The sequence below is a fragment of the Neofelis nebulosa genome, chromosome 3 (genome assembly GCF_028018385.1).
Source record: "Neofelis nebulosa isolate mNeoNeb1 chromosome 3, mNeoNeb1.pri, whole genome shotgun sequence".
Taxonomy (NCBI): domain Eukaryota; kingdom Metazoa; phylum Chordata; class Mammalia; order Carnivora; family Felidae; genus Neofelis; species Neofelis nebulosa.
The window spans coordinates 3801441-3823571 of NC_080784.1; the positions used below are offsets into that span (position 1 = coordinate 3801441).

General features: G+C 45.6%; 1 protein-coding gene across 5 annotated transcripts in view; it reads right to left on the reverse strand.

Moving 5' to 3' along the window:
* CSMD1 (CUB and Sushi multiple domains 1) overlaps positions 1-22131 on the reverse strand; it is a 2016488-nt gene that overhangs the window by 396717 nt on the left and 1597640 nt on the right. For all 5 annotated transcript variants that reach the window (XM_058719853.1, XM_058719852.1, XM_058719850.1 and 2 more), the window contains 3 exons: positions 3035-3217; positions 1580-1906; positions 410-604 (listed from right to left, as the gene is read on the reverse strand). In XM_058719853.1, coding sequence (XP_058575836.1) covers positions 410-604; positions 1580-1906; positions 3035-3217 — 705 coding nt within the window. The remainder of the gene's footprint in view (positions 1-409; positions 605-1579; positions 1907-3034; positions 3218-22131) is intronic.

Below are 22131 nucleotides of genomic sequence, written 5' to 3' on the forward strand. Positions count from 1 at the left end.
GCAGACATAATCAGCCAGGGTGGCTTATGAGCACGGCGCTCATCCAATGTGACTGGTGTCATCAGAAAGAGGACACATTTGGCAACGTAGGAGCTCTCCATGGAGAAAGCTGGGGTGATGCTTCTGGCAGCCAAGGAACTCCGGAGACACCAGCAGCCCCCCCAAACTGGGACAGAACTGGAACGGATTCTCCCTCAGAGCTGAGGAGGAACCAGCCCTACTGACAGTGCCCTCGGACTTTCGGCCTCCAGGACCCTGAGACACCAGATGTCTATTTGTTAAGCCACCAGGTGTGCGGTCCTCTGTGACATCAGCCCGGGGAAACCAACCCAGCTGTGCGTCCGCTTGTTGGTTAGGTTAGGTCACCGTTTCAAAGGAAAATAACTGGTGAACGAGAGCAGACCCGTACCTTCGCAGCGGGGGACTGTGGAGCTCCAGACCACATTTCCATCCTGCAGGGTGCAGGTGATAGACTCCGACCCCTGGGTTTTGACAAAGCCATCGTCACAGTGGAAAGAAACCGAACTCCCAAGTAGAAATCTGTCCCCAAAACGTCGCCCATTTATGGGAATCCCAGGATCATGGCACTCATTCTGACCAAATGCTAAAAAGGAAAAAAAAAAAATTATATAATTATATAATTAAAATACTAGACTATTAAGTAGGTATATTTAAAAAGGAAGAAACAAGCTTACTAATAAAGTGATTTATTGTCCTGAATTTCAGTTAAACACTTACGGATAGATAAATGCATTAAGCAGACAGGATAGTGATATCTAGTAAGACAGAAACAACGAAGACTTGGATAAATATATACAACTATCGTCTACACTACATCGCACAGTTTGAAAGCACTTTGTGCATGCACTAAGAAAAACAAGAAATATGGCAGGTGCTAGAAATGATTTTGGTTCAGACACATCTGGGTTAGAATCCTGGCTCTTGTGTTTTTTATCTGCCCTCTGGCAGATATTCTGATGATCTGATGAGATATCTTAATTCATAGATAAGGAATGCCCAACCTATATCCCAGACTTTCTGTAATATTAAATGAAATAATTACTGGCAAATCCTAAGCACAGAGCCTAAGAGAAGTAGGCAGCCAGTAAATTATGATTTATAACTCATATTTAACATTGTTACCTTACTTTATTCATTTAACACATTTAAGTAGATGTTCTTAAATACAATCTGGTTTGCAAATGAGGGCCCTGCGACAAAAAAAAAGAAAGAAAAAAGGTGTCTAACCAAAATTCACTAAGTATATATATCAAGTATTGGTGTTCTAATCCACGGCTCCTGAGCCCAAATGGCTCAATCCATTTACTACAGTAGTTTTTGTGTGGAGGATGATGCATGGGTAGGTGGGGGGGGGGGGGTGGGTGGATGGATGGATGGATGGATGAACGCACGGATGGAAAGAAGGAAGGAAGAGAGGGAAGTTCAGTCCTGTCACTATGCTACGTATCACTGTAAAGCCTCTGAAGAGTCGGCCTGGAAACGTGTGGTCAGGGGGCCCGGACACGTGTGGCCAGGGGGCCTGGACATGTGGGGGTGGGGCGGGTGGCAGCAGGCTTACTGGTGTAAGTGATGTTGAACCCCCTGCCGGTGGTGGAGTGGTCAGACTGAAATTCCAAGCGGACGATGTGCCCGCTGCTGGCCAGCTGGGAGGGCACCTCGTGGCCCGAGAAAGTGCCGAGGACTGTTAGGTCAGAAATCCCATCGTCTTTGATCGCCAGGAAGTCAAACTGAGGCTCCACGTCAAAATCGTTGAAAATGAGGTGGATCCTGCTCCCGGGTTCAGAGATGATCAACCAAACGCAGTTCATGTTGTTGCCGTATTCCTCCGGATAATTGGGGGACAGGATGATCCCCGACGACGCAGTGAAGTTGAAGAAACACGAGACTGGGAAGACACAAGCGCACTTTCAAACAGGTCTGCATAGATCCCAGTAAGGGGCACCTGCAGCTGGTTGCTGTGGACGCAGGGCTGGCAGCGTCCGACTGGTCAACTGGCAATTCTGAACCTGAACACTCCCACTTCCCCTGAGTCGGAAAGACACGATCCCTTTGGACGCACCACCACCAGAGCCAAATGATCGGGCAGAGGCTTGACGCAGAGATCATCCTCCCCGACTTCACGGGCACTTGGGGCAAATATTAGAATTTCTAGTTAAAGCTTTCTGCCTTCAGAGGAGCAAACAGTCATATGAAAAGGCATGTCTGTGTCACAGGCACAATTTCCGGAAAATAGTATCTGTGCTATTTAGTCTTCTAGGACGACCTTTCTCTTTACATTTTATGTTTGCCTTTAAAGTGCAGTTTCTCAGGTTATTTACTGTTTATCAGTTACGGGTACCAGTTAATACGTAACAACTCCGAGGAGCAGACCAATGGTTTGGGTGGATAATATAAAAATCTCTTGGGACATTTATCTCTTAAGGCTGTGTACCTGAAACCAGTTTACGTACGTGTATGCACACGTGCATGTATGTACACATGTGACTTTTTTGGAGGACACCTGTTGGATTTATTCCCACATTGTCCAGGCCAAGCTACATCTGGTTACCAAATAAATCTTGCTTTTAAACTGCCATGAAGTGCAAACGTTTGACTTACGAGGAGCAGGCAGTTCTTGGACCGAAACCCGAGTGAACACCAGCAGGGCTCACCAGCGATGTGTCCCTGGTGTGGCATCAGCAAAGTCATAAAGACGGGTGCTTGGGGAGGTCTCACTCGGGCCACCTGCGGGAGCCCTGGAGGGAGCCAAAGCTTTCTGCACAAAACGTTCTTTCTACAGAGAGCCCTGGGCTCCACATGCTCTGAAAGAGGTACCCACGTCACGGGCCGCTTTTACCTGAGTGAGGACAGCGAGGGAGTGGGCACTGGACAACGCCCCTGCCCCTTCTGGTCCCTGAGGCTCTCCCTAGAGATGCTGACAGCAGCCGTCTCTGTCCCCTGCCTGTGCCTGGCATGCAGCCCTCTCTGTCCCCTGCCCCGGCCCCTGCCCGGCCCCCCAGGGCACAGTACTCACACACACAGCTGGGCTTGTTCCCCGACCACTGGTTGTTCTGCTGGCACGTGATGACCCTCTCCCCCACCAGCTCGAAGGCCGCCTGGCACTCAAAAGTGAGGGTGTCCCCGTGCAGGAAGCTGCTGCCAGTCCGCTTCCCATAGGCGGGGACCCCAGGGTCCCCGCATCCTCCCTTTTCGATTTCTGAAAATGGGAGAGAAAAACGAGCGGTCAAAAAACAAAACATGCAGTGAACATTTGTCAACAATTCAGAAAGTGAGCGAGTGGTTCCTTCTGCTGGTCTACACGTAGTTTTTGTTAAGAGTTTCCAAAGCATGCTCGTTTCATCAACATTTAATTACAAAAGCCTGGGGGTAAAAAGGTACGTGAACTTGAGAGAAAGGTATTTAATGTACTGTCTCCTAAGGGAGACGGACAGTTACACGGATGCTGGTGACGCAAATGCTACAATTCATACATAGATGCCTCTTCCGGCCCACGCGCCTCCTGCACCCTGCCGTTAAAATGTAAACAGCTATTATGTTTTCATCTGTCTGGTTTTTTTTAATGTAAACAATACAAGATTGTTCATTCGCTACTGAATATTTAAGTCAATAAATGTATTTGAATATTCCTTCCCTCAATCTTAAGACTCGTTTATGAAACAAAGCGAATATATTAATGGTCTCTGGATGAAGAGAAAATGGGCAGAATCAAGCCCCTTTTCATGAAAACACAACTGTAATGAAATAGGGACACAAACACACCAGGAGTATGTATACATAGACTTCAACCGCACCTCCGTCTTAAGTGTTAACTACACAGAATCTATTAAATAAAATAGGCTATTTACTCACACAGAAATAGTTTTTGAGAGCAAACTATGTGTCAGGCCCTGTTCTAGGTACTGAGGTTACTGAGCAAACAAGACAGAATTCTCACACTCATGGGGCTCACATTATATGGAGGGAAACCATGAAAGTTTCACATGTATATGAGTTTCAGATCACGATAGGTGGGGTTTGAAGCAAAGTGGAGACGTTCAAAGGATTACACAATAATAGATGGGGGAGGAAAGAGAAGGTATAAATATCCTGAGGGAAGCCTGAAATCAGCCCTTCTAAGAAAGAGATACCAGCCCAGTGTAGCGGGCACCGATCGCTAGAAAGGAAGGGAGGGACCCCCCCCTGAGCAGCCTGTTGGGTTTTTGTGTGTTTTGCCCTGGGAAGAAGGTGTTGCAGGGTTTTAGGATGAGATAGGAGCTGAGCAGAATACAAGTGTAAACATTCTCTGAGCGCAGGGAGGGAGACAAGCGAATTTCAAGACGCATGGGATGGTTTCCACGCACACATCCAAAATGCACCAATTGGGTCTGCCTTCTGAAATCTGTCATGGGCTTATTCTAATTTCTTGCACCGACCAAGCACAAACTCAAACTTAGGTTTTATTAGCAATCTAACTACTTTCTAATCCAGTTCACAATTTTGGAGGATGTCTGTAGAATGGCACAGGACTGGGTTGCTGGATGGTCTTGAGGATCGTGCCTACTGTATGTGGAACGTATACACACACCCAGTGACGAGAGGAGAAACTGTGCTTCTGAGAGTTCAGGCATACCAAAGCAGTGGAATCAGCCCGTACTATCATAATGCTGTTAAGACTTCCAGTATATGGGATACGGTCACACCTGTTTTCTTAAGCATAAGAGCAGGAAACAAAAACAGGTGTAGGGTCACAGGTCCAGGGTGCTCCGCTAACCTCCCGGGCTCTCCAGTAAAGAAGGTGACCCTTATAGTGACAGATCCACGGGAACAGAAGTGTTCCTGGGTGCAACGCAGGCCAAAGAAATCACCCAGAGAACCTGTTTTCTTAAGGACAGACCTTGGAGTTCAAGTCGTGTGACTTGACTTGAACTGAGCCACGAGTGGGTTTACTTGAATTCAACACTCGAGATGCCTTGAACCAAGTTGTTTGTTTTTTTGTTTTTTTTTTTTTTCCGACATGAATCAAAGGCAGTTCACAGCAATGGTTTATAACAAAACCCAGCTTGCAGTTCGTGGGCCTTCAGTCGGGTAGGGGCTGAGCACCCCCTGGTCCTGGCAAAGGACACAGCCCTGAGGTCAGGAGTAGTCAGGATGCCAGACTTGATTCTGGGCCTCCTGGCCTTTGAGTGGCCACCATGAGCAATTCAGTCTCTCAAAAGCCTCGTTTACACATCATCAGCGACCACTGCCTACCTCAAAGGACAGATGAGGGGGTTAAACGACATAATTCACACAACATACCCAGCATATAGGGCTCAAAGTTTTAGCCATTATACGATTGTGAGCAAACCTTGGACTCGCAGACATCGGTTGTGCATCTGCGGTTCCAAAATCTGCGGTTCCTTCTTACAAGGAAATAAACGATGTCACGTTGGGATAATGCTGTTTCCTACATTAACTGATTCCAAGAACTCCTGAGTGGAGTGCTAGGACACCGCACGGTTGTGGTTAGACCCGCGGTGTGGGCGCAGATGAAGGCCACTGTGCCCCTCCTGCTGGGGTGAAGACAGTCCTGTGGTCATTCACTTCCACCAAAGATGCCGACCTTCGTGGGTCCAGATGCAAGGCCGCCGCGTGTCTGACGCGTCCTTACTAGGTGCTCCGTAGAGACCAGTGATTAGTGGCCAGACAGCGTGGTGTGGGGTCAGCAGGTGTGAGCGCTAGTAGGACTTTTTCTTCAGCCACGGGAGAAGTGTGGTTGTGGCCCGTGATTACACCAGTGTAGCTGCATCTGGAGGAGGTGCGAGGGGTCACTCTGCACGCGCGACCCCAACACACTGAGCCCGCTCTTGCCCCCAAATGAGCGTGACACAATCCACACGGGGTTTTGAAATTCCCCTTGGAGGTCACACTGCCTTCCCTTGAGAATCTGCGCCTACTTCACATAGTTTTTGTGAAACTATGGAACAAATGGAAGATGAATAATCAGTGTTGACACTGATATAGCAACTGCAGGAAACCTGTTTCCATACGCAACGAAATGTAAGATGTCAAAGATGACCTTGAGAGGCTTTTGTGACAGTTTATCAGTCGAAAGACTGAAGTCCCTACAGACCAAAAACAAAACGAAACAAAAACAAAAAACAAACAAACAAACAAAAAAGCTGGTCAAAAGATCTCTTCCAAATTATCAATCTAGAAATGGAACTTGAGGAAATATTAGGTGTGATTATTTCTTCACTTCTTCTCTGATACTGTTTATCGGTATCAGCCTTCTACTGGGGACTCTATGACATTCCTATTGATGTGTTTTCCTTCTTCTTTTTTTTTTTAATCTTTTTTTTTTTTAATGTTTATTTATTTCTGAGACAGAGAGAAACAGAGCATGAGTCGGGGAGGGGCAGAGAGAGAGGGAGACACAGAATCGGAAGCAGGCTCCAGGCTCTGAGCTGTCAGCACAGAGCCCGATGCGGGGCTCGAACCCACGGACTGTGAGATCATGACCTGAGCCGAAGTCGGTCACTCAACCGACTGAGCCACCCAGGCGCCCGTTTTCCTTCTTCTTGACAAGAACCTTTAAAAGTACTACATCCTATTATTTCATTTTAATTTTTCCGTATTAAGTTTTCTGAATTTTATGATTTATTTTCGAAGGATATTTTAAAACTTCACCTAAAACAATTCTATTGACACTACATACTTAACATTCATCTCTAACGCGTTTTATTGGGTATATTAGACCTGTAAATGTTTACATAACAAATGAGTAATTGGGTTCATCATTTTCTCTTTTATCTTTGTTAATGTTTGTTTATTTTTGAGAGAGAAAGCGCGAAGGGGGGAGGGGCAGAGACAGATGGGGATAGAGAATCTGAACTGGGTTCTGCGCTGTCAGCACAGAGCCCGAAGAGGGGCTCCAACTCCCAAACTGCGAGGTCACGACCTGAGCCCAAGTTGGACGCTTACCCAACTGAGCCCCCAGGCGCCCCACTATTTGCTCTTTTAATTTATCTGAGCGTTTTTGCTTTTACCAACAAACGGGCATTAGATGGCATGGGAGCCAAACAGCAAGACTGACAGTGAGCCTGGCAGGGGGACTCTTGCTGTGGCAAGCCCGTGTGGTCTTTCTGGAGAGAATAAAACGTCTGCACAAACGGGGTATCACTCTGGACCAGATACTGGAAAACAGAGCGGTGCCACCAGACGAGCACAGGTGACTTAGAGGTGAATTTCTGAGAACGGTCATGAGGAACACGGAGATGAACGCTACGAACTTGTCAGTCGTTGGACAGTTTCTGATCTACAAAAGGCAACCCTGTTGAATGAAACGCAAGCCTCCCGACCCACGAGAGCACAGCTGCCCTCCGACACTTGCACACGGGGCGGCGCACAGCTAACGGAGGCCTGGCTGATTACTCACCTTTGCATGTACACCTGCATGGCCCCAGCACAGGGCACAGAAGCACAGGGGAACGAACGCTCGCTCCAGTCACAGCCCAGTTCCCCTGGGCTCCTTCACACAGCTGAGTACCTTGCCGCAGGGCCCCTTATCAAACCCTATCTACACGATATTTTTGACACGTCGGGGTGCCATGGTGTTGACTCTCACTTCTGTATCCTCTCTTCAACACTCCACGGAATGTCCTGTCCTCCTCAACCAGCCCACAGGCGTGCACCTGCGGGTACACCCACCGATCAGCTGCCTGTATGTCGTAAAGGGACCCAGCAGCATGCAGTCAGCGCGCATGCCCCCAATACAGTGCGCGTCTTCAACTTAAATTTCTGCCTTTCCGTGAAGGGCGCTCACATTCAGGCCAGAGGCATACTGAACACTCCAGAATCTCTCGTGCCACCGGGCATCCTTCCGTTCTGGTGTCCCCCACCCCCATCTAAGACACCTCCTCTTCTCCTTTCGTGGCGCCGCCCTCATTAAAGCCTCTTCAAATCCCCACAGCCCAGGTCTGGCTCCCTGTTCTAGAATTGCCGGGTCCTTTTTTTTGTAGACATTTTAGAACTAATCCAGTCAGGATGGATTTGAGTTGCGAACCTGTCTTTCTGTCCCATCACACTGCAAATTTTTGCAGAAAGATGACGAATCCATATCTTTCTCTGTATTTCCCAGTCCTAAAATCAGTGCCTGAAACAAAGTGGATGCTGGTATTGTTTTGTTCTTTTACAGACCTTCTGGGATGTCTGACCAGGCTTCTAGCTATAAGACAGACGGCTGACTTGTTTTGTTCCCTACAAAGAGCTACTAGGCTTTGCCCAATGTCTTAGTCTGTGGCTGATATCTTGGCGCACAGTACATGGACTGTTCTAGCTGTAAGGTGTAAGAAACAAGAAAACACACCAAATCATGGATCTTGTGAAGACTGCAGCTCGGGGCACTCAGCATAAAATAAACAAATAGTATGAAATATGTCAGACTCTGATAAATGTTCTGAAAAGAGAGGACGGGGGGTAAGAGGGAACACAGACCGCGGTGGTCTGTTTCGGGTGGAGGATCCAGGGACACTCTCTGCAAAGCACACATTCGAGCACAGATGTGAAGGGAGGATGCGTCTGCGAGTGGAAGAGAGAAGAACCCTGCATGGACAGAAGACAGAACCAAAGCACGGGGCTGAGTGGGGAATCCGCCAGGCAGGGCTGAGGAACAGCCAGACGCCAAGAGTGACTGTAGTCCGGTGATAAAGGGCCAGACGAGCAAAACACAAAAGCAACGAGCGGGTCAAGGACCAGGCGACACAGAACCTCTAGACCCTGACGGGGATATGGTCCTTTCATCATGCTTTCTTATAATCATACTGTGAGAGCTACAGAAACCACAGGGAATGGCCAGTTGTTTCCTAATTTATTGTGAAACATTTCATGCTGTAATAAATATTGGAGAGAAGGCACCTAAACGCCACCATACAATAAAATACAACTTAGAGGTATCCACTGAATGGATTTTTGCTTCTTTGTTGCCAACAACTCCAATCCTAAATTATCCTGAAGATGTTAACTTCTACCAACCCCTTTAGATACACTTGGTGGGCGACATGTGTTACAGGAAAGGGTGCCCCACTGAGAATGGAGGTTTAAGTCACAGATCTTCTATCTCATGTATTAGTCTCTTTGGTACTCTTCCAAAATTACTAGCTAAGCTACTAGGGTGAAAAATAATTATCTTCCAGAAGTCTACAGTGCAATAATTTGAACAGACGGATGGATGACCACCATAACACTCCTGGCGAGGTATCTATCATGGCAAAGATATCCTCAAGTTGGTACTGGGCATCATAGGTCTTTAAAATCAAAGCAAGCGGCTGAAAGGAAACCGTGTTCGCCCCGAGCGCTCACCCCGCAGGTCATGGGAAAGAAAGGCTGCCTCAGAGCCACCGTAGAGATGCTGACTGTGCAGCTGGGCTGGGTCCGGAGCAATTCAGCCAAGGGCAGCACCCAGTGGAGCCGCCCACACTCCGTGTCCAGGGCCAGTGGCTGCCACCTTCCCCCGGGTGCTAAGGAGCTGTCGCTCAGGACACATTCTACTTCCTTGCAACGTTAATGTCAATGTCCACCCTCTTGACCAACACCAGCATTACTGGCCCTGTTTTCAGGATGTGACAGGTCCAAAAGGAAGGAAAAAGCCCTTCTACCTTCTTTTTCTTTTTTTTTTACATTCTTTTCTTAATGTTTATTTTTGAGAGACAGAGACAGAGAGAGAGAGAGAGAGAGAGAGAGACAGCACGAGCAGGGGAGGGACAGAGAGAGAGGGAGACACAGAATGTGAAGCAGGCTCCAGGCTCCGAGCTGTCAGCACAGAGCCCCCACGCATGGGTCAAACCCATGGCCTTGAGATCATGACCTGAGCCCAAGTCAGGGCGTAACCGACTGAGCCACCCGGACGCCCCAAGCCCTTCAACTTTAGAACTTTAGGTAAAGCTGATCCTTACATCATTTGGCCCTGTATTATCATTACAGAATGCAATATCTGATAATTTTAAAGATGCATCTGTATTACGATGTTTTTCCTGTTAACTAGAAGCTTTGAGATTGAGACATTATCAACTGCATTTTTAAAGAGTGAGGCAGTCTTAATTCTGGCAAAATTAAGCAGGCCCCTCTCTCGCCTTGGCCTCTGCATTCTGGTTTCTTGAAATCAGCAGTTCCCATACTTGCCCACACAGCAGCATCACGGGGAGCTCCGCCCCTCCCACTCACAAATTCTAGTGTTTCCCAACGAAGCATTTAGCTGCACTGCGAACACAGAGCCTGGGCAGAAGGAGGGACAGCTGCCAAGCAGGACAGGGCCTCCCTCAGGACTGGAGGCAGAAGGATGAGAGAGGATGGAGTTTTCAAGACGACAAAACACGGGACCCCACTGGCACGCAGCACCTAGCAGGCGTCTGGACAGGGAACATGCAGAATTTCACCCCCTCATCTCTCACCCAGCAGGCCTTTCCCTCGAGCGTGTCCGCACCAGAACGAAGATATAGAATATCCAAAAAAAAAAAAAAAAGACTGATTTAGACTGACCCCTGGTAATAAGCATTTCATAAACAAGCACACAGCATGCGTGCTATCAAAGGGCAACTGGAATAGTTTCCCAAGAACGGCCCTTAATTTGGACTAAAGCCAAGATTGATGCAAAAAGAGAAACACCAAAGTGGATTTATTCTATATGCCTGCTTAAAAATAATCACATGGAAACGATTCAACGTGTGCGATAAACATACCCGTAAGTCACACCAGCACGGACACAGCCAGGTCACCTCACACACCACAACACTCTCTTTCTCACAGGCCAGATGACGACACTTAGTGTCACTAAACATTGTGAATCTCATTTGATGAGGACTGCCCTCGGCTGTGAGGAACAAAACGCTTCAATGAACGCTAGCTTGAACTCGCGAGCATTTCCTTTTCCTCACGCACCTGGAGGCTGGAGGGCAGAGTGGCATATGGGTTAGGTTGGTGAGAGTCCACATGCTCTGCAGACGCCCGCCCCCTGGACTCACAGGCCAACATCGTGAGGGGTGCGGTCTCGTGGCACAAAGTGGCTGCCACGTCTCAAGGCAGGAGGAGGTGGAGAGTCCAGGCTTCCCACAAGGGCGGTGAGCTGGGTTTTCTCTTTAAAAACCATAAACACATGCACAAAAAACACAAAAAAACAAAAATACCCCAAAACTTTCCAGAGGCTCTATGTGTTCACTTGTCTTTGTCCCCTGTAACTCACCTGGGTCATTCCTACCTTGAAAGATCCAGGAAATGTCATGTTAGACTCCACAGTGTAGGGGGAAAAAAAAGTCAGGTGTTTGTTTTTTTTTTTAATAAATGATAATTTTCATAGATAATCCACAAAGTCTGCCACAGAATGTTAGCAAAATTAAAAATTGAATTCCTACCAAAAATATCATCTCAGTGGGAACAAAATCACCTCCCAGAAAGAAAATCCTTTCTAATATGTGTGGCTCTGTTCACCAGTGCAGTGTTGAACTATGCTGCTACCCTGTATTTAGTTTTCAGGGAAAAAAAAGTAGAAATAAGTTTTTAAAAATTCTTTTGGGAATAAGTTGGGAGTTAAATAACTAAGGCAAGTAAATATAAAAGTAAACGTGTTTTGAGACAAAGTGTGAATATGATCAAAATGATTTTCACATAGGTAGAAAAATAACAAATTACGTAAAAAGAAAAAACAAGAGTGCTTCAGGATATAATGAATCAAAACCATTTGGGATTTCTTTTTCTTTTCTTTTTTTAAATTTTTTATTTACTTTTGAGAGAGAGAGACAGAGAGACAGAGAGAGAGAGAGAGCAGGAATGGGGGAGGGGCAGAGAGAGAGGGAGACACAGAATCTAAAGCAGGCTACAGGCTCTGAGCTGTCAGCACAGAGCCCGACACGGGGCATGAACCTACAAACTGTGAGATCATGACCTGAGCCAAAGTTGTATACTTAACTGACTGAGCCACCCAGGTGCCATGGGGATTTCTTTTTCTTTCTTCATCCTGCCATAAAAATCAGGGGGGTCCAAGGCTACTTTTGTTGGAGTAGATGGCAATTCACAGGTACTCTTTCACTGGCTAACTTCCAATTGATTTCTAATTTCATGGGCTTGAAAGCACATATGGATGGCTGTCCATATAGAAAAGAAAGAGGTGCATATTCAAGGGCCAAATAAAAAGAATTTTTAATTTTGGAAACTACGAAATAGGTTTAGTAAATTACTGGCCCTGTTATCAAGTTTTTTCCTAAGGAGATTAACTGTACCGAAATGAAAGGCACCATTTCTTAGAACATTCCACGGGCTTCTAGTTAGCAGACATAGAATACAAAGTCACTAATTCTTCCAAGTATGTTTCACAGCCAGTTTTTCTCAGAGATAGGAAGTCACACTTGTTAGACATAAGTACCCTATACCCGCTGTCCTAGATAGATATTGGACATTACTTCCTTGACTACGTATTGCTTATTAATTTTTACCATAGGTAATTTTTACCAAAGATAAGCATCCTATGTCTATTATATCTACTGAGATCAATGGCTTGTGCCCAGTTTGCAGAGATTATTTTGTGATTGAAATGGGCATTTAGCTATGAATAATCTAAACACCGTCTAGGCCACTTTTTTTCAACTTTGCTCTACAATTAGGCACAACATTTGGGCACTTGATTATCCAATTATCTGTGCATTAGAGCAAATAGCAAATTGCTTCTGGAGAATCTTGGCACCGCCCACGGGTACTTTATTAGGTCATCTCTTCAGAGTTGGCACATCATCTGTTCAGGCATGTGTTCTTGTTAGACATTTCATCTTATAAGATAATGTCATCTTACCCAAGGATACGGCTCTGTCCTAAACTGGCAACACAGGATGTCAGCACAGCAGGCAATTATCAGGGAATACCATACTGAATTAACTGTTAATCAATAGTTATTCAGAGTTGTTATGGAATGAATTATATACACCCCCCGCCCCCGCACAATTTATGGTGAAGCCCTAACCCTCAATGTGGCCATATTTGGAGGTGGAGCCTTTAGAGATGTAACTAAGGTCGATTCCCTAGGACTGGTGTCTTTCTTCTTTCTTTTTTTTTTTTAAATTTTTTAATGTTTTTATTTATTTTTGAAACACAGAGAGACAGAGCATGAGCAGGGGAGGGGCAGAGAGAGAGGGAGACACAGAATCAGAAGCAGGCTCCAGGCTCCGAGCTGTCAGCACAGAGCCCGATGTGGGGCTCAAACTCATGGACTGTGAGATCATGACCTGAGCCGAAGTCGGACACTTCACCCACTGAGTTTTGGAAACTACGAAGCAGGTGCTCCTGGACTGGTGTCTTTCTAAGAAGAGGAAGAGACCCTAGGGCCAGGCACACATGGAGAGGAAGCTCTGTGACGACTCAGGGAGAAGACAGCCACCTGAAAGCTGAGAAGGGAGGCCTCAGAGGACATCAAAGCTTCCGGCACTGTGATGTTGGACTTATAACCGTGCAACCATGAGGACGTACACGTAAGCCCCCAACGTGTGGTGTGTGTTACGACAGCCCCGACACACTAACATGAGTGTGAATAAAAGACACGATATCTATAAATTGTCGTTCCCATGACGTGAAATTATTGTAGAGTACACGAGTCCTTCCTTAGGTCAAGATCGGTCGCTTTTACTTTCTCTGGCAAAGGTTTTCTACTTAACTGACTTCGGTTTCGAAATCACTCCCCTGGCAGATGCTGAGAATCGTCAAAAGGAGGAAGCTCCTTTGATAAATGTTTCCTAAAAAGACTCTTGAGAGCACTGTTTGCAATTTGGTGAAAAATTATTTTTATGAGGCCCAGAGGGAGAATTACTCTCTGATTAGAGTAGCATACAGTTCCTGGGCAACTGGTTTGTTTATTCCACCAATTCTCCGACCATGTGAGGACAAGAAGGCCCTTGCTAATGGTGACGATGGAAGCCTGGGGGTCTGTCGTGGGTTGGGGATTGTCAGAGTTGGGTGAGAAGGAGTAGTCAGCACACATGAAGAAGAAAATGGAGCTTCTGGTGATGACAAGTTTGTCAGAACACAGGAGGGAGTTGTCAAGTGCTCACTTGTTGGACAAGTTCAAGTGTCTAATTCTCCTCCCGCTCTCTGGAGGGCCCAAGCTTGATCCTTAACTCCCCCATCTTTTAAGAGAGGGAAGGTTGTCCTGGACCAGCAAGTTACCACAGGAGAGCACAGGAAGGGGTGCTGGTGATTAGGGTGGATGAAGGGAGCCTATGCTTTGGTCTGTTGTCAACAACACTCACCTATGTTCTGCCTGAGGGTCAAGGACCATTAGTCCTGGCAAGGCTGAGTGCACGGTTCACACTGTTATCACTCCACATGGTCAACTCCATCCTGAGTAGCAGAAATGCACTCTGTCTCCCCATGAAGCCCATCCCCTGCTGTCTGCCACACTGTCAGAAGACCTACTTTTTCCACCCTAAAAGCAACTTGCTCATGAGCATGACACATATGTATGTCTTCCTGCTCAGAATTTTCCAGTTCTTCACCCTGTCTCATCACTTAGGGAGGTCCCTGTGGTCCACCCATGCATCCTGACCCATGTGCTCCGGATGGCGGTCATCAACTTGTGCTTTTCTGCACAACCTCCTTTGGAGGCAAATGCAGAGATCCACACCTTCCTTGGTGCATTTCCCTGCCCCGGTCCCCCTGTTCACAGAATGCTCTCACTGTCAGCTTATCCTTCTTCCAGCTAACGCTGGTCCCTAGTCCATCAAAGATGGATAACTCCATCCTTTCTTCACATTTCTCCAGCTTGTTATTCGGTCAGGTGCATAGAAGAACGATGAGCGGAGAAACACTAATCTCTTATCAGTGATGACAATTGTGCCCTAATCCTTTCATACATTGCAAGAATTCACTTGGGGTGTAAAAGGTTCCAGTACCACCTGCATTATTATAATTTTGTTATTTGTTGTTGTTATGAAGAGCACCACATGCTGAAAACACTTAGAGTAAAAGCAGTTCACATATCACAACTATTTCTGATGCAATGGGGATGTTTCCTTCCATGTGTTTCCACTTTATGTTATGGTTCTCGAAACCACGGAAGAATATTTTAAAGTTTCTGCAAGATTTCTTTAGTTTCAAAAGACAGCAAGTACTATAACAGCTTTTAAATGCACTCTCTTCCCTGGTGAAGATATTTTTGTTTCAGTTGTAGTAGAAACCAGCTTTAAAACCCTATGTACGTTATTTAACCTTAATGAGAAACAAAGGCCATAGGATTGGATCATTGTTAATGTCCCTTCTGGTTTTATATTTTTGTGACACTCTGAAATCTCAGATTTAGAACTTAGCAAAAAATACGAACCTTATTAATCACGGCTTAATTTTTACTAAAAACATTGTTTTAGGGCCATCTTAGAGAACATACACAGTTCACTCATTGATTCTGCCACTTGTCCTTCCAGGCCCCAAATACCCCACACAAACACGTTCTACAGTATCCACTACACTCCCACATGTTCGAGTGGCTCCTTGGTTAGGGTTTCATTGTTCATCACCCAGGATTGTCTGTGTCCACCCAGCACTGCTGCCTCTATGACCATCTCACCATTTCACACCCTGTCTCTTCATTCCACTTTCTATGCTGCAGCCAAAACAATGTTTCTAAACCTCAAACCCAGTGATGGCCCTAACTTGCTGGAAATGCCTCTGGCAACCTCCATTCTTAATTCAAAGTCTTTTCATGTAGAAAGCCCGGCACAATCTGGACGCTAACTCCTCTGGGCCACCTTTCCTTACTCTCTTCCTTGCGATCCACCATCCAGGCTCCAAGTTCTGATCACACTCTCTTTCCATCCTTCACGCCCACTGTAAACGTTGTGTCCACCCTGCCTATCGGCTCCCCAGGTCAATTCACTGTCCGTATTCTCATTTCAACTGTGCTTGCGCTCTGGTAGCCTGTATCCCATGATCTGCCTGCGTCTCACTCTTCTCTCTCCTAACACATGTCACTGTGCATTATATTTATCCTTTGTGCTTTACGGTAAGCTCCACGAGGGTCTATTTTACTGACTGCTCAATCTCCAGCAGCTAGTCAAGTGACCAATGCACAGTACATGCTCTTCAAAGTCATTTTATTTTTTTTAATGTTTTTAAATTATTATTTCTTTTAACGTTTATTTATTTTTGAGACAGAGAGACACAGAGCATGAACGGGGGAGGGGCAGAGAGAGGGGGGGACACAGAATCGGAAGCAGGCTCCAGGCTCTGAGCCATCAGCCCAGAGCCCGACGCGGGGCTCGAACTCACGGACCGCGAGATCGTGACCTGAGCTGAAGTCGGACGCCCAACCGACTGAGCCACCCAGGTGCCCCTATTTTTTTAATGTTTTTAAAGATTCTACTTTTAAGGAATCTCTACACCCAACACGAAGCTTGAACTTAACTGCCCTGAGATCAAGAGTCACATGCTCTACCAGATGAGCCAGCCAGGTGCCCCTCCTTGAAATCATTCTTAATGAATGTCATAGAGGTTTATATTTATACATGTTTTTTATATGCTTTTATTTCTATACTTGTTACTCTCACCATATTTCAGATGTATTTGCTTATTCATGAAATAATTTCCAACTCCTAACTGACCTAGGATCCACGATGGGGTAGGTGGGTTTTATTATATGTAAAGACAAAATAATTTTGTAGTAAAAATAATAATGATGCATTCATGGATAAGTAGAAGCTGTGTTTATAAGAAGAGGGTTTTTTTTTAAATTTTTTTAATGTTTATTTATTTTGGGAGGGGGGATAGTGTGAGTGGGGAGAGGGGCAGAGAGAGAGGGAAACAGAGAATCCCAAGCAGGATCCACGCTGTCAGCACAGAGCCTGACACGGGGCTTGATCTCAGGGACTGTGAGATCATGACCTGAGCCTAAGTTGGATGCTTAACGGACTGAGCCACCAGGCACCCCCATAAGAGTTTTAATATCCCCTGGATCCTTTTATGAAGTGTAATCATGTTTTAGCCCTTGTCCTAGATCAAAAAGAAAAAAAGGAAAAAACATACAATAGATGGAAAATAAAAATACTGTTTTCTTTACTTACAAAATGCATCTATTTTATTTGGAAATGTACCTCCATGTTTTCATGATAGTATCTTAGATAACACACCATATTGCCAAGTGAGAATGATTTATCAGGAGTAAAGTTTTACAACATACCACGTGCTGTTCCCACTGGTGTGCATTATCCCCCTAAATCTATTTTTTTAAGTTCATTTATGTATTTTGAGAGAGTGAGCAGGGGAGGACAGAGAGAGAGAAAGAAAGAGAGAAAGAGAGAGAGAGAGAGAGAGAGAGAGAATCCCAAGCAGGTTCCGCTGTCAGCACAAAGCCAGAAACACAGGGCTGGAACCCACGAACCGTGAGATCATGACCTGAGCCAAAACCAGGAGTCAGATGTTTAACTGACTGAGCCCCCCAGGCACCCCTCCCTAAATCTACTTTTTGACAAAGTCAGACAATTTCTGTTTTACATGGTAGATACACCAGGTTGTGGAGGTCTTGGTCACTACACGAATATTTATTTGGGTTTTTAAAATGATTACTCAATTGATCCGGAGTGACGTGATCAAGATGGTGACATAAGTCGTCCCAACTACAGCCCCCCCCAAAAAGAAGAGCAACTAGCAACAATCCAGAGAGAAGAAAACCCTGAACTCGGAGGTGAGGCTGAGGCAGCTCCTGGACCACCCCCAGACAAAGAAGAGCTGCATTTCTTTCTTTCTTTTTTTATACAAAGAAGAACACACAAGCCTAAAATGTATATGTAACCACAAAAGGCTCCAAAGAGCCAAAGCAATCTTGAGAAAGAACGATGTTGGAGGCATCCCATTTCCTGATTTCAGACTACACTGCAAAGTTTTGCGATCAAAGCAGTAGGGTGCTGGCAGAAAAGCAGACATACAGATCAGCGGACCAGAATAGAGAGGTCCAGACAGAAACCCACGTATCTACAGTCATTTTACAAGGGAGCCAGGAACGCTCAATGAGGAAATGATGGCCTCTTCAACAAAGGTGTTGTGAAAACTCAGCATCTACATGCAGAAGAATGAAACTGGACTCTTACACCACACACAAAACTAACTCAAAATGGATTGAAGTCAAGAAGACCAAAAACCATGACATGCCCAGAAGAAAACAGGGATAAAGTTCCTTGACATGGGTCTTGGCAATGACTCTTTGGATATGACACCGACCGCATAAAATCAAGCAGGACCGGTTCTGTGCAGTGGAAGAAATGATCAACTATATGAAAATACAGCCTATGGAATGAAAGAAAATATTTACAAATCATTTATCTGGGAACAGGTTAATAACCGAAATACGTAAGGAACCGATACAACTGAATAGCAAAGAAATAGTGATAACAAAATTAAAAAAATAAGTAAATAACCTAATTGAAAAGTGGCCAAATCACCCGAATAGACATTTTTTTTTCAAAGAAGACATACAGATGGCCAACAGGTAGCCCAAAAGGTACTCAAACATCACTCATTATCAGGAAAAGGCAAATCGGAACCACAATGAGACATCACCATAACCAGCGCTTTCATCAGAAAGACAAGAAACACAGATGCTGGCGAGGATGTGGGGAAAAGGGACCCCTCCCGCACTGTTGGTGGGACTGCAAACTGGTGCAGCCGCTGTGGAGAACGGTATGGAGGTTTCCCCCCAAATTAACAATAAAGCTACAATACAAGACCAGCAGCCCCACTTCTGGACATAGACCTCAAGGAAACAAAATCACTGTATTGAAGAGATATCTGCCCCCCCCCAACCATGTTCATTGCAGTGTTATTTTTTTAATAATAAGCAAGACATGGAAACACTGCAATCATTTGTGCATGAATGAATGATTTTTACAACTGTGGCATATATAATGGAATATCATTCGGTGATGAAAAAGAAAGAAATCCTGCTATCTGCCACAACACGGATGAACCCTGAGGGCATTATGCTAAGTGGGGGAAGTCAAACAGACCAACACTGTATAATTTCAGTTACAAGTGGAATCCTATAAAACTGACCTCACAGAAACAGCAAATTGGTGGTTGCCAGGGGGTGAGGCGGCTGGGAGAAGGAGGGAAGGCAGTCAAAGGGTACAGACCTCTAGTTGTAAGTTGTGATTCACCTTATAATGAGAAGTCCTGGGAATGCAACATATACCATGGGGACTAGACTTAATAACACTTACCGTACACTTGAAAGTTGAGGAGAGAGCAGTGGATCTTAAAATTCCTCACCACATGCACACACGCACGCACACACACACACACACACACACACACACACACAGCTGGTAGTTACGTGAGGTGAGAGGTCAACGTTATTTTGGTAACCACTTCTCAGTAGACATGCATGAAATCACACGGTGCACCTTACACGTACACAGTATTACATGCCAATTTTATCTCGATAAAGCTGGAAAAAACATCATAAAATTGATGTGTTGTTATGTGGGCTCCACAGATAAAAGGTTCCTGTACATTCCATGTGGTTTCTCACAGAACTGCAACCCACCGATTTCTTCAGAAGCCACACTGCCCCAGCTACTGAGGTAACACTTCCTTACAGGTGTTAGCAACGCCACATTTTAGAAAACGAAAGCTTTTCTCTCTGGTAGCGTCACTCCAAAGTAACCTACGCATCGGGTAAGGCTGCACAGTTGTCTGTGCACTCACTCTTGTGGTAAAGGCAATTCCACACGGCTTGCTAGTCTACCCTTCTCAATGGCCACTTGACTGTCGCTTCTATCCTGAATTTAGGGTTTAAGAAAACAGTCGCTAGCATAGATAAAAGGTAATCTGTGGCCGCCAGATAATTACTGCTTTGGGTGGGTGCCGGTGAGCGGATGACAACGTGCCCAAGACCAGCGAATTTCATCTTCTGGAGAGGGAAGCGACAGTGGACACATTCTGGTACGCACCTGCTCCTTGATTCTCATTTTTCCTGAGGTTCGGACCCAAATATCTAAAATAAGTGATTTCCTTTCACTATCTTTAGAGAACAAGACTGAAGGGGTGCCTGGGCAGCTCAGTCACTTAAGTGTCTGACTCTCGATTTTGGCGCAGGTCCTGAGCTTATGGTTGGTGGGTTCGAGCCCCGCGTCGGGCTCGGTGCTGACAGTGCAGAGCCCTCTTGGGATTCTCTCTCTCTCTCTGTTGTTCACTCAAAATAAATACATAAACTTAAAAAAAAAAAAAAACCCACGATACTGCAACAAATGAATGACAATCCACTCACGCTGTCTGCGCCTGAGCATTTGCCCCTGGCGGACACGGTGTAAGCTCGCGGGGTTACGGAAAACTGTGGATGTAGGCGTAATCGGGCACTTGGAAGGAACGAAACCTCCCGTGACCATTTCTCTTCTAACACAATCCCCAACCTCACCCCCGAAAGTAGCAGACGGCTGTTACAGTGGCCCGTGCTTGTTAAAATTATGTGTAATCATGCTTAATTACGCTGTTGAGGGGAAATTCTGTTGTGTACATAAAATACTGTATTTGCTTTTCACACAAATGTGCTTTGTTTGACTAAAATAAAAATGGGATGCTTTTAAAGGTACTGTCAACGGCAAAGATGGGTCGGGAATGAGATTGCTCTGTTTGTCTTTCCTCTCTGTGGCCCTGCTGTGAAACTCCGGATCCAAGAAATCCAGGGGACAGGAACCACAGAAATGAACCGTTTTCAGTTCTTCACCCTCATCTCATGGAGGCTATGGGAGTGTCAGTATCCAAACTCAATTTTAGCGCTGTCCAAATTATTTGCAAGGGCTGTGGAGGTTGAGAACTGTATTTGTGGTGAGGCCCAGGAAGATAAGACACTGGGTCCCAGGGAGCACTACTCCGAAAGTGACCATTTTATTGCAAATACTGATCAGCTACAATAGGAGGCCAAATTTCCCTGATCTCCCTGCCGGTCGGTAAGCTGATTTGGGATTTGTTTTTATTTATTTATTTTTGAGAGAGAGAGAGCAAGAGAGCAGAGGAAGGGCAGAAAGAGTGGGGAAGAGAGAGAATCCCAAGCAGGTTCCACACTGTCAGTGCAGAGCCCGACGTGGGGCTCGAACTCACGAAACCGCAAGATCATGACCTGGGCAGAAATCAAGAGTCTGACGCTCAACAGACTGAGTCACCCAAGCGCACCTTGATTCGGGGGGTCAGAGGACTGATCCTGAGCCAACACTCCTCGGTGTCTAGCACAGAGGCCTGGCCTGGTCTCTGATGTCACTGCCGTCCAGGGAGCCTGCTGCTGTGTCAGGGCGTGAGACGCGTGTGCGCCTTCCACCGCCGTCAGAGAACGCCCTGACCCGTGATCAGATGCGTGTGACTGCACACACCCAGGCCAAAATACGTTAGGAAACAGCAAGACACAATGAGAGCCTTTAAAGTTCATCGTCTTTCCCACTGTTACAGGTTGTTTTCAAAAACATGAAAAACAACTTAAAGAGCCATTAGTAATGACAAGCCCCTGAGAATAAATGAAAGGCATGTGTAAGGCAACCCCCTTTCCAGAATTCATCAGTAAAAATTCAGTTATAGAAATAATCTTATAGGATTTTGTAATTTTACTTTCATTTATGTTACACTCAAGGTGCACAAATAGTTTTTTTCGGGGGGAGGGGTTACAATTTTTGGACTCTGAGACCATAAGCAGTACTCGAATGGTGAACTTTACTTAGGCCGGGGTTCGTAAAAACATGAGCTGGGCCGTGTCATCGTCCCTAACCTCAGCAGGAGCCCCACCCTTATGGCCAGAGAGTGAAATGTTTGAGCGTGTGTATGCGGACATCTTCCGAGTGGGCCTGTGAGGTTGACAGTTTGTTCTGACCAGATGCTCCTGGTTTATATTCAACTCTGTGCTCACTGTCAACATTAAGATACAATCCACCACCTTGTAGTTTCTAGAATGCTTACAGGAAAAGGAAGGATGAAGTTCCTGCTTACCAGATGACCTGAGTCATTAAAAAGGTGTAAAATGCTTGTACCATTCTAGAATTTCTATTTTGAAGTAATGAAAATGGACATATTATTTGTATTTTAAAATAAATATACACCTCTACACACACACACAAACGTATATCTGATTTTGACAAAAGATATGTACAT